At 49.6% G+C, this 13,532-nt stretch overlaps 1 protein-coding gene across 1 annotated transcript in view; it reads right to left on the bottom strand.

Moving 5' to 3' along the window:
- LOC141477185 (unconventional myosin-Vb-like) overlaps positions 1-13,532 on the bottom strand; it is a 170,368-nt gene that overhangs the window by 136,491 nt on the left and 20,345 nt on the right. The window contains exon 2 of the mRNA XM_074166272.1: positions 114-251. Coding sequence (XP_074022373.1) covers positions 114-251 — 138 coding nt within the window. The remainder of the gene's footprint in view (positions 1-113; positions 252-13,532) is intronic.

Raw genomic sequence — 13,532 nt, 5'->3', positions numbered from 1 at the left:
CTTCCTAAAAAAAAAAAAAAATAAAAAAATTACGAGATGGCTCAGGCTTCTTCATGCATTTAATTCAAAGCTTTCAAATTAACTGAAAAGGATAACGACGTTCAAAAGCTTACAGTTTCATCTTCCAGTTTCAGATGGAGGCTTTTATCTCCCTCTTTGTAATCCTTGATAATTTCGGCCGATCTCCAAACTTCATCAGGGTCAGGAATCCAAACCCTGGTGTACTGGAGAGGGGGGAAAGAAAGAAAAAGCTTAAACACAAGGAAACCTCAGGAAATTAAATCATTAATTAATTAATTCACCGCGGATACAATCCCGCACTCATTATGAAGTCGGTGCAGCCAAACCATTTATTTTAGTCCCCCCAAAAATATTCTAATATTTCTCTGGAAAGAAAAAAAAAACCACCAACCCAAAACACCAGACTTCTAGAAGGTTTTATAAAATAACGCATTTTTTCCCCCAGCAGATTGTACACCAACGTGTGTTTCTTTTACACAAAACGACTGGGTGCTCCCCACAGAGCAAATCCTAACCCAAACCCACCACCGCAGAGCTAAGGAGGCAGTAGAAGACACCAAATCCAACTTCTTCAGACGGAGGCGAACCTACAAACAGGCTTCAAAGCTCCAGAAAAAACGTTTACAGACAATATTTAACCTTTTTAGCATCTCCAAAGTTTGGGCCTCCACGAGGAAACCCTAAAGGTGGACCCCTACAGCCCAGCCAAAGTGTCCACAAAGGGACAAAATCCAAGAGGGAGCAGCCACTGCTCACGTATAACGAGATTATGGCTTTATTTGGAGCGGCAACATCTCCTGCTAATGAGATTTAATTTGATTTTATGATGCGGAGAGAAATACTCTGCCCAGTTTGGGTAAAAGCACATCCTCGTGCCAAGCAAGTCACTGTTGCTCTGCTGAGACCTCTCTCAGGAGCTAAGACAAACGCATTGTAGACCCAGCAGTAACGCCACAACCTCCTCGTATGGGCGTCCCTCACCCTCTGCATCCACCTTTCTTTTGACCAGTTCAGGTACCAGTTGCCCTGCTCATAGGGCTGCCAGGGCACCGTCCTGAGGCCAAGGAACCCAAAATTGCTCCATCCTTGCTAGAGGTCACCTTGAGTCAGGCTTTTTTTTTGCTGGGAACAGTCCCGTAAAGCCAGTCTGATGCTGGACTCAGCCAGCCAACACAGAGTCAACACGAACCCCTTCAACGATCATCGATTTAATGGCATTTTGAGGGGCATATTCCCCCCCCCCAACTCTTCCTGTTGATTGAAATAATATCTATCTAAAGTCATTCTTACACAAGACACAAGGCGTTGAGGGAAACCACAGCAAATCCAAGCGACACCAGCACCGTAGCACCAAAGATGGCTTTGTCCCTCATCTTTAAACCAAACCCCCGGCAAAAAACGGCCAAATAATGCCGGGAAAAACCAAGAGTTAAAGAGGCAACAGTCTGTTCTGCAGCTGAAGAGCAATAGATTTTCCGATGTATTGTGTGTAATTATTTTTAGAGTTGTTCAATAGCTACAGCAGCGGGAACCCTTGGATGTTAATGGAGCTAAACAAATATATTGCCAGAGCAGCAGTTTTATCGGGGCGGGGGGAGGAAATAAATAAATACACTTTTCTCAGCACATCACCTCTAGCACCCCTCAAGCCTTCTTTGCTTTCCCTTTTGGGACCCTCACCCCAATCTCACCTGTCCCCCTCCATCACCACGCAAGGGATGTAACATCCCTGCAGCACGATCAGGAGCCCCATCTTTGGTGGGACCACGAACCAAGGAGTTTCTTCCTTCATCACTTGGTTTTCCTCACCCGCTGCTCCTTGCCCCAGTTTCTCCAGGCTCCGCCACTATGGGAAGGACTTTATGGACCATTGCTGCAGCTCTCAACCCTCCCGCAAAGCGCTTTGCCTGCCTTTTCATCCCCACCGCCGTGGTTTCATCCGGTACCAGCTCTCTCCTGGCAGAAGAGAGATCAAACACGCTCTAGAAATGCCCAGAATAGCCGGGGATCAGGGTGTACTCGGCTCAAGGCAGCCTCAGAAACAAGTCATTGCTGGGCTTGGCTGGAGTCCTGCAAATTCTCCACCTGCACACGGAGCTGGGCTGGGCCACAGACCTGCCTGGACAGATGGATGCAGAGAGGGGCAACGTTGACAACAAAGGAACCCGAAAACCCAGGTGGTGTTTTTCTGGTGCTTTGGTGGGTCCACCTGCAGCAGCAGTAAGAGATCATGTCGGTCCCTCTCGGCAAGTCATCAATGACCATGGCCAGAAGCCATCCGACACCCAGGTGAGATGTGGGAACCACTGGTGGAACTTAGCAGCTCCCAGCATCCACCACCCAGGGATGGACTTAAAACATGGGAGTGGAAGATTTCACAGCCCATCGGCCATCCCAACCCCAAAATTACTGCATTTTAATAATAAAACTGATTCTCCAAGACTCTTTGTATATGCACACGTGCAAGGGATCAGGCAGTACAGAAGGTGGAAAGACATGGGTGGTTGCAAGGTCTCAAGGAGCCCTGGGGGTAACTTGTTCCCCACCTGGGAGATTCCGAATGGGATCGCTGCTCCAGCACAAGCACCGAGCGCTTCCCATCCTGCTAAATAGCTGTTGGCTGTTAGAATAGGCCATTATGAATGTACTTCCCCAAGCATCTATAATGCTGTCCTCTCGTGCGTGCACGCACACGTCCAAAGAAGGGACCACGATCGATTTCTTTTTTTTTCTATTCAGCATTTTCACCATCCTCCCCTCCTCGCCGGGCTCCAGCAGAGATGCAAAGCCCCCCAGGCAGGGCAAGCTGCTCCGCAAACCCGCGTCCACCCCTTCCCTTTCGACCTATAAATCCCGAGAACGTCAAACCCTGCAGCGCTGAAATAAAAGCACTTTGTCATTCTTAGATCTTTACGAGGCGAGCTTTAATTAAAACCTTGCCGAGGCTCGGGGGCGGCCCGTGGTGGGGGCACGCTGGAGCCCCACGCTCACATCGCCCACCTTCCCCGCCTCCCACTTCTGCAACCAGCCCCCTCCAAAGCAGCTTCACATGCCGTTTGCCAATTAAATTAATATAAATGAGAGCCACCGGGTCACCAAAACCACGTCCCCAAGCAGGTACCCACCCAGGCAGGAGGAGAGCATCTCTGCAAGCCTCTACTTCCATAATCTCACCTCTAGCATAATTATTGCATTTTATATGCCACGTCCCAGCTTCGTTAACTTTAACGGCCTCTTGATGTTTCGGAAAAACCTTGTTACGAAAGGAAAGGGCAAGAGGGTCTGTCTCAAAGCACTGGGAGCCGAGGATTAGCCTGACTTCAGGCTCGGGAGATACAACCCTGGGGAAGTCATTTAACCTCCCAACACTGCCACGTCACCATCGAGAAGGGCAGAAGGAAAAGCATTTCTTTAATCCTCGAGGACGCTTTTGAAGGAGGCGTTAGCGTTAATCAGAAATAGCTCCATATGCTCAGCTTGTCAAGAAAAACATAAAACAATCTATTTGGTTTTATGTTTGTTTCTTTTTTTTTTTTTAAACCAGATTCCCAATAAAACCAAAGCGATCCGGTGCTCTCAGAGCCTCTGGCATTATTCCACCCAGATTAAGCAGAAGCTTAATAAATTCAATCCCCACCTCCCGATTTGATTTCAATTTTAGCAGGCCAAAATGCCGCTGCGGACGCAGATTAAAACAAACGTCATCTACCTAGACTTCTGCAAAGCATTTGACACTGTTCCGCAAGACATCCGGGTCTCAAAATTGGAAAGTCCTGGGTTCAATAGATGGACCACTCGGTGGATAAGGAACTGGCTGAATGGCCGCACTCAAAGGGTTGTGCTCAATGATTCAACATCCAAGTGGCGGCCAGTGACGAATAGTGTTCCTCAGGGGTCGGTACTGGAACCAGTGCTATTTAACATCTTTGTCAGAGACATGGACAGTGGGATAGAGTGCGCCCTCAGCAAGTTTGCCACCGAGCTTGGTGTCATCAGCACGGTCAACACGCTGGAGGGAAGGGGTGCCATCCAGAGGGACCTGGACAGGATGGAGAGATGGGCTCATGCAAATCGCATGAAGTTCAACCAGGCCAAGTGCAGGGTCCTGCACCTGGGACGTGGCAATCCCAGGCACAAATACAGGTTGGGCGGAGAATGGCTGGAGAGCAGCCCTGAGGAGAAGGACTTGGGGGTGTTGGTGGATGAGAAGCTCAACATGAGCCAGCAATGCATGCTGGCAGCCTGGAAAGCCAACCACATCCTGGGCTGCATCAAGAGAAGTGTGGCCAGCAGGTCACAGGAGGTGATTCTACCCCTCTACTCTGCGCTCGTGAGACCCCACCTGGAGCACTGTGTCCAGCTTTGGAGTCCTCAACACAGGAAGGACATGGACCTCTTGGAAGGGGTCCAGCGGAGGGCCACGAAGATGATCAGAGGGATGGAGCCCCTCTCCTATGAAGACAGGCTGAGAGAGCTGGGGTTGTTCAGCCTGGAGAAGAGAAGGCTCCGGGGAGACCTCAGAGCAGCCTTCCAATATCTGAAGGGAGCCTACAGGAGAGCCGGAGAGGGACTCTTTGTCAGGAGATGTAGTGACAGGACAAGGGGTGATGGTTTTAAATTGGCAGAGGGGAGACCGAGATTAGATATTAGGAGGAAATTCTTTACTGTGAGGGTGGTGAGAGCCTGGCCCAGGTTGCCCAGGGAAGCTGTGGCTGCCCCATCCCTGGAGGGGTTCAAGGCCAGGCTGGATGGGGCTTTGAGCAACCTGGTCTGGTGGGAGGTGTCCCTGTCCATGGCAGGGGGGTTGGAACTTGATGATCTTTAAGGTCCCTTCCAACTCTAACCATTCTATGATTCTATGAAATTAGAAGAGGTAGGTGCCATTTGAAAGCCCCAGTGCTGGCCAAAGGGCATTCCCAGCAAACTCCGGGAGATGTAGTCGGTGGATGCTCCAGCGCAGCGGGAAAGGACACGCAGAAGGAACTAAACCAATGGTGCGGACAGAGCATAAACTTCCATTAAATAAAGAAAACAGTATAATTTTCCATTATATTAAGGGAAAAAAAATGCTTCAAAATTAGCTATCTCAGTTTAGCCTGGGCTGTTGGGTGGTTGCTACAAGTTCGTAGCAAGCTGGAAGTCAGCAAATCCATCCTTATTATTATTGTTTTTTTTAATCCCCTGAGTTATTTCAGGAATGGCAATACTCACAGCCGACCCTGGGAAGTTTTCATTGCTCCTGGATAAAGGGCGCTTTTCCAGGGGCATCTTTCCAAGAGGACTGCAAGCCCAGAGGGGAGGGCACGCCAGAAAACCAACAGCACTGGCGAGACAATAGCACCGACCGCCTCGCAATTAGGAATTCAGTAACAAAGATTAAGATATACTATCTCACCACCAAGGTTTTTCCACACAGGTTAAGGAAAACTTAGGAAAAAAAAAAATCAAAGGTGAACATATATCAACTGAGAAGGAGGTGGAGATTGGTGGTCAAAGCCCCTTCAAGCAAAAAAAACCCAGAAGCAGCCACGGTGCGTTGATGCTGACGGCATCCCCTTTCCAGCTCTGCATTTAAAGCAAACGAACTTCTCTTCGTTAATTTGCACTGGGCTGAACTGGGGTCCCCGCTGTATTTTTTGCCCATCCCTTGGCATCATCCCAACCACAGCAGGATCCCACGTCCCCGTGATTAACAGGTGGTTATTTATGGAGTTATTTAGCTGCCCTAAATGTGCTTGTGCAAACCCATCGCGCATCTCGGTGCCGGGAAGAGCCGCCGGGTGGGTGCTGTCAGCAGGAGAGCATGGAAAAGCACCGGCTCCTGGGTTTTCCTGGGCTCCTACGGCCTTAAAAATCTCTTCTGCCCCACTTGGCAGTGACTCAGGAGATAAAAAAACTGCTTCACCCGTGACACAGCAAAGTACAGAAGAGGTGCTTCGGCAGCAGGGCAAAAACGTCCCTGTTACGGGACTTGTGGATCATTAACTTCATAATTATTATTTACAATATTGAACATTGAGGCAGATGGCAAACCACAATCCTCCCTTTTCCCATCCTCTAAACGAGATTTTTCTCATCCTGGGAGTGATTTCTCCCCTGCCCGACAGACAGGCAAAGCCCATATTTAGGTCAGAGCTCCCCAAGCTGTGCCGTGACTCCAGGACCCAGTGACCCCCTGCATCTCACCCCAAATTGGCTTTTCTTTTTGCTGCCGGGTATCAGTGGCCAAAAACTCTCAACGAGAGTCAGGAAGGGATGGCAAAGGGTTTCACTGCTTGGTATAGAGCGGGCAAGGATGCTCTGGTGCTCCACACACCTCCATCACCCAATTTCTGCAGTGCGGGTACCCGATGCTGGGATGCCCAGCATCCCCAGCACAAGCCCAGTAGGCATCCACCCACAGCAAGGAGCTCTAATAGGAAAAGACCCACTTCTTCTTCACCATAAAACCCCCAAAAAAGGCTGAAAAGAGAGGTCACGACCGGCAAATCACCATTTCGACACACAGCGAGGGGGACACACAACCCCAACATCATGCTCGAGGGATACGGCAAAAAGAAAAAAAAGAGTAGTATTGTGTTTTCCTTGTTAAAAAAAAAAAAAAAACACAACCAAAAACCATCATTTTGAGCTACAGAATGCAAATGTAAACTTGCCGAGAGCGTTAAATGCAAAGGGAGATAGAGTGGCACGTTGCAGAAGCATCTCTAATTAGTCAACATGAGAACGAGCAATTTCTGTGTTTCCCAGAGCTGATAAAAGACACACAAACCCAAACAGCCCAAAGCAGAGGAGCCTAATCTACCCCGTGGCCTCATATTCCCCATCCTCCTCATCCTCTTGCTATCAGCGCAGAGACGGACCCAGGGAAAGCACACAAACACCCAGTGCCCCTGTCAAAGAGGGGGCTCCTAAATTTTAGGAAGCATCCCTGCACATCCCGAAGCGCCGGCAGGAGACCCTGGATTTGAGCCAGCAAAGCTGGTGCCTCCCAGAGAGGGGATATTTTTCTTCCTCACCCCCCTCACCCCCCCCCCCCCCAAAAAGAGCTGTCACGCTGATGGATGGGCTCCACGTCTCCCGCCGGTGCTAAATCTGCTGTGTTTCTCTTTGCTGACTTTGATTCCCCTGCTCAAATTAACTCAGATGATGATTTGCATAAAGCGTCACAGCAGCTGAGCGGTACTCGGCTCAGCTTGGACAAGCGGCATCTCCAGCATTTCTCCACCGGCTCGTTAGCAGCATTTCTAACGAAGGGGGGTAGGGGGGGGGGAGGCGGGTTTAAAAGGCTTCGGTTCATCTTTGCAACAGCTTCATGCCACCAACGGCAGAGGTAAAACCGGCACCGAGCAAAGCGGGGGTGCAGGTGAACCCCCACACCAAGCATCCCCCCCCATACTTCCATCTTAACAGCTTTACTTTAATTAAACGTGATTTCCAGGACTAATCGATAGTCTCCCACGTAACTGACAGCCGACTCGTGCCTTCCCGTCCTCTCCCCCTACCGTTTCTTCCGCAGCATCTCAGCGCTGCTCGTTACCACAGGCTTAATTAAGACTGACGGGTTCAGCGGCAAGGTCTCGGGTGCGCACGCCACCCCGCTCTCGCTGCAGCAATGGGCTGAAACGCAAAATCCCTCCTGAAATAAGGCATGAGATGCTGGAAAAGCAGGCAGTGCCCCAGGTGCTTTGGGACAGGGCAAATACAGTTAATTTTGTCTTAATTTTGGAAGTGGGGGGGGGGTGGGTGGTGGGAAACAGTCCCTCCTGGGCTGGGGAGCGATCCCCTCGTAGGCTGCGAGGCCAAGATTTGTTCTGAACTCTTTCAAAAAAAACAAGAAAACCAAACCTCTCCGCCAGGGTCAACAAGACTTCACCCAGAGGGAATGTGCATTCCAGGGAGGTGATTCTGCCTTACTCTGCTCTCGTGAGACCCCACCTGGAGCACTGCATCCAGCTCTGGAGTCCTCGGCACAGGAAGGACATGGACCTGTTGGAACAAGCCCAGCGGAGGGCCACGAAGATGCTGCGAGGGCTGGAGCCCCTCTGCTGTGAGGACAGGCTGAGAGAGTTGGGGTGTTCACCCTGGAGAAGAGAAGGCTCCGGGGAGACCTTAGAGCCCCTTCCAGTCCCTCAAGGGGCTCCAGGAAAGCTGGGGAGGGACTCGTGATCAGGGAGGGGAGCCATAGGACAAGGAGGAAGGGTTTGACACTGAAAGAGGGGAGATTGAGATGAGATCTGGGAAAGAAGTTCTTTGCTGTGAGGGTGGTGAGACCCTGGCCCAGGTTGCCCAGAGAAGCTGTGGCTGCCCCATCCCTGGAGGGGTTCAAGGCCAGGCTGGAGGGGGCTTGGATCAACGTGGTCTGGTGGGAGGTGTCCCTGACCATGGCGGGGGGTGGGAACTGGATGATCTTTAAGGTCCCTTCCAACCCAAACCATTCCATGATTCTATGATTATTGCCTACATTGCCGCTAACGAACCACCTCACGGCTGACCAAGATGTTACAGGAAGAGAGTTGTGCCTGTTTAATTGGAACTGGCAGCACCTGGGGTCTCAGGGCCTATCTCCTTCTGCAGCAGGGCCTTTCAGCATCACATCAGGGAGCCCTTTGCCTTTGGGTTGCTGTGAAGGCTGAAAGATCACAGAATCACAGAATGCTATGGGGTTGGAAGGGACCTCTGGAGATCATCTAGTCCAAACCCCTGCCAAAGCAGGGCCACCCAGAGCAGGTTGCACAGGAACATGTCCAGCTGGGGTTGGAATGTCTCCAGAGACGGAGACTCCACCACCTCTCTGGGCAGCCTCTTCAAAGGCTCTGCCACCAGTGGGACAAGTAAGGACACAACTAGGAGCCTAATGAAATCCCAGGGTAGAAGGCAGGGCTGTCCCTCTGAATGTCTAAGCCTGGATTTAACGCATGTGCTCCACTGGAGAACCAGCCACAAACCCTAGCAAACCCCCTCCAAAATTCAATATTCACCACCATTAGAGGTGCACCAAGACACGCCAGCCACTGGTCTGCTGGGTGGGAGACCTTTCTGCAGGTCCTGTCCCATCCCACGTATCACCATCCCAATGACAGCAAGCACTGGAGTTCTCTTCCACCAGGCCTGGCTCAGCTCTATGAGATGTTCAGCAGTTGCTCTACAAGACACTTACCAGCACCATCCAGTTTCTGCCATGCTGCCAAAAAGAGGGATGCTCTGCAACCCCCCGCCAAGATCACTGCAGAGTCCCTGAGGAACCCCAAAAACTCTGGTGCTAAAGCCAATCCAGATAATCATGTGCTTGGCATGAAGCTCCTCCTGGAAGAGCTGCGGGCACCAGGCCAGCAGCAGCTTGGAGCAGGGGGCTCAGCACCCCTTTCCCAAGCATCACCCCTGGGTCCAGCACCCATGGGATGCTCACGGCCACCACCCACCCAACCCAGCTCCTCTGGGTGCTCGTTACCTCTTCAAGTCATTGATTAATAAATTCCAAAATTGCACAGGACCAAGGAAAAAAATCCTTGACCCGATGTCTAAGGGGAACCAGGATGAGACCTTGTCTACCACGGTCTTAACTCAGCCATGTGTGGCCAGGTTTCTTATTCCAGTAAAGGTTACTGGGCTTTCACAGACTTAGTTTTTTGCTTTTTTTAATTAAAAAACCCTCATGGAAGGGTCAAGTGTCTCCATAGCGTGAGTTTTACCAAACAGCTTGTCATATTGCAAAAGTTAAACCCTTCCCAGCTACTTTCTGCAAATCCCTGTCGATTGGCATTAATTACCTTTCTCTCATCTAATTCTCGATTAATCAAACCCTTGGGCAGCGCGGCGGCGTAATCTTGTCTTCACAGTCCCCTTCCCCACCTGAACTCCAATTAAGCACCTTGATGAACACAGGCTGGCTCTGAAAAATGCTTAATATCCATCATATACATTTGATTTTTAACAAAGCAGGCAAAAAAAATGGCCTTTAGGTTTTAATGAAGTAGTTTAAAACGGCCTTTCACCCCAGGTTTTCACAGTTCTCTGTCTATAACGCAGCCTCATGATGCTTTAGGAAAATTCCTAAGCGTGTTCCTTCCCCAGTGCAGTGATTAAATGATTTTTTATTAAAACGATCCCGGGAAGAGCCGGGCTCAGCAGCACAGGGCGGCCACAGGATGCAGCCAGAGACATCAGGAATTTCAGCTGGAAAAGTTAAAACCAGCGGCCGCTTCTGGGCTGTAACTGCAGTAACACACGACCTACCAGTCTCCACCAAACTGGATTTTCAACCTTATTAAAAAGAAGTAATTGGATTAATCAAACTGTAGAGTTATCCCTCACCTCTCCACAACTCTCGTGTTAAAAATCCTCTTGGAGCACCACTTCGTACGTGCTTAATTCAAAGGGGTTTTGACCCGTAGTTGTATTTATAGGGAGTTTCTTCAGCTCTTTCTAAGCAGAGAGGTCTGACGGAACCCCAGGCCACCTCAGCATCTTTTTCCATTGCTAAGCAACTGAAGAAAAACAAATTGATTACCCAGGATTTAAGTAAGCAATGTTTTCCTGGTTATAATTAAAAAAATTCCAGCCATGAGGTTTTGTTAGCAAGGAGACACGACGCCTGGAGAACGGCCACCAGGTGTCAAGACGTAAAGCCGGAATAAATAAGTTTTAATTAAAATCTTTCAAGTGCTGAACAAATATTCATACACTCTCACTTGCTTAGGAATGAAGGGGGCAAAGAAAGGGTCTCCTGGAGGGAAGGACCGCTCTTGCGTTTTCATTTCATTGCGGTAATTTCCAGGTCTTTGGGAATGTGATTTGTGCCCAGCTCCGCTTCTCCCAGGACATCCATATTCCCAGGCCTCGGGTGCGCACTTGTATGATGCGTTACTCTAAATTAATGTATAGATTTTGTCTTTTCTCCCCCGTGAGACAAAGACAATAAGCAACATTTTGCGATCACTAAGCTGAAATGGGTTGAAAACGCATCTCTGAGGAAACTCAAACAAAAGGTGGTTTCCTTTTTAATATATAAAATGGATATTTTATACAATATAACTGGGCAGTCAGCTACCGTTTCCTCTTTATTTCCTTCTAACTTCAGCTGTCCAGCAAAAACACAGAGAGATTTGGGCTTTCCACATCTTCCTGCAGCCTCTTATTTATATCACACAGCAGCTTCCCTGGAAAACCAACCCCTAAACCCCATATACAATTTCCTCCGCTAAATGTAGGGGAAACAAAAGCTTAAATAACGAAGGAAGAAGGAAAATATCATCTCCATCAACCTCCGAATTTTGAATCGCAGGAGATTTGGGAGGTGATGCCATTAGCAAAATACTGTTGTGTTCTGCAGGAAGAGCTCAATGAGGGAAATCAAAACGCCCAAGCGGAGAAAGGGCTGCAAGAAGGGCAATTGCACCCACTAAAAATAAAATAAAATATAAAAATAAGCACACCACCAAATGTATCTTTTCTAGCCCTCACCTTCTGGTTGGAATTTCTCCCCTGCCTTGGCAACGTCCCCCCTGTGTTAAGCAAATCCAAGGTTCTCTCTTCCTTGTGGAAAGGCGGATGCCCCAGCAACACACAAACACACGCTCCCACGCAGCTCAAACACGGCTCTCGTGAAACACTGAAGTGTCCTCACAGCAACACACCCCAAACAGAAGGAGAAAATAAAAATAAATGAAAGAAAAAAAAAAAATGCTATCGCAGCCACCGGGTGCTGCTTCTTCCATCTCTATCCTCACAACAAAGCTGCTCTGTTGTCTGTCTCCTGGATCAATGTATAGGACAACCTCCATATAGAATCACAGAATGGTTTGGGTTGGAAGGGACCTTAAAGATCATCCAGTTCCAACCCCCCTGCCATGGGCAGGGACACCTCCACTAGAGCAGGTTGCTCAAAGCCCCATCCAGCCTGGCCTTGAACACTTCCAAGGATGGGGCATCCACAACTATATCCCAACAGGACACGTATTTACTCCTTTAAACATCCCTCCCCGTGTTACAGGAGCTCTTTTTAATCCTTCCAGACCAGTTTCACGCTACCTCGGGATACAGGCAGCGGGTGCAGAGTTCCAACGCAGGCAAGGCTCAGCACCAGCTCTTCCCATCATCACCAGCAGCATCGCATCATCCCAGGGACTCCCGCTAAGATTTCCATCCCACTACATATTCCCAGCTCAGGGCCAAGGGGTTTTGCTCCAAGACTGGGAAACCCAGTTCCCATCCAAGGGATGCGTTTCCCATCGGAAAGGACATGCATTTATGCTCATACTTCAGCCGATGTCACTTGTCTTGAAGCCACCTGGTCCCACCAGTGCAGGTGAAGAACTACAACCTGTTTCAAGCAAAACTAGTTAAATCCACACCTACCACCCAAACTGGGGGGGGAGGGGGAGGGAGAGGAATTATTAATTAGGAAAGCAGCAAAACAAGTGAAGATACACCCTGAAGTCATAGTGGTTTAAGAGTACATGAAGACAGCTCCTGAGAGATGGAGTGTGGCTCGCTGGAGTTCGGGTAAAACCGTAACTCAAATTATCTCTACGATTTTTTTCTCTCCTCTAGGGACTGACTTCACGCTTTGCCGGATAGATGAATAAAACAAGAAAAAAAAAAAAAGAAAGAATTAAATCGGAGAAACATTATGCTATTGCCCAGTTCATTTTGCTCTGAAATCAAAGCCTTTGCAAACGGTGCCGCCAATTCCCAGCTCAAAGCCCAAAAGTTTTTGCCCTTTCTGACAAAATTTTCAGTCCCAAAACCTGAGGTCCTGCAAACTCCACGGGCCAGTGGCTGGATGGGGACACCTGAACTCAATGTCCCACTCCGGGTGTTCCCGCTACCTTCAGCCACTGCCACGGGCAAACTGGACACCAGGAGGAGGACAGTTTGGTGACAGGCATGTCATGGGACAGGCACCGCTCAGGGTGTGGGTTTGTCCCGTGGGACCTCCAGAGGCATCAAAAGAGGCATTAGTGGTCGTGCACATCCATGCATGCAGTAGTGATTTAGGACCCAGTTTGGACAGGGATGAGAACTACAAAAAGCAGAGAGATGGTGAAGAAACACACATCCCTTCATATCACAGAATCCCAGAATGATATGGGGTTGGAAGGGACCTCTGGAGATCATCTAGTCCAACCCCCCTGCCAAAGAAGGTCCACCCAGAGCAGGTCCCACAGGAACTCATCCAGGCGGGGTTTGAATGTCTCCAGAGAAGGAGACTCCACCACCTCTCTGGGCAGCCTCTTCCAGGGCTCTGCCACCCTCACAGGAAAGAAGTTCCTCCTAACATTGAGATGTAACTTTCCATGTTCCAGTTTGTGCCCGTTGCCCCTTGTCCAGGCACCACTGAGAAGATCCTGGCCCCATCCTCTTGCCACCCACCCTTTAGCTATTGCTCAGCATTGATGAGGTCCCCTCTCAGTCTTCTCTTCTCCAGGTTGAACAGCCCCAGGTCCCTCAGCCTTTCCTCATCAGAGAGATGCTCCAGGCCCCTCATCATCTTTGTAGCCCTCTGCTGT

Source organism: Numenius arquata, chromosome Z, assembly GCF_964106895.1.
Source record: "Numenius arquata chromosome Z, bNumArq3.hap1.1, whole genome shotgun sequence".
NCBI classification, from domain to species: domain Eukaryota; kingdom Metazoa; phylum Chordata; class Aves; order Charadriiformes; family Scolopacidae; genus Numenius; species Numenius arquata.
The sequence above is the reverse complement of the archived record's forward strand: the minus strand, read 5'-3'. Positions and strand labels throughout refer to the sequence as shown.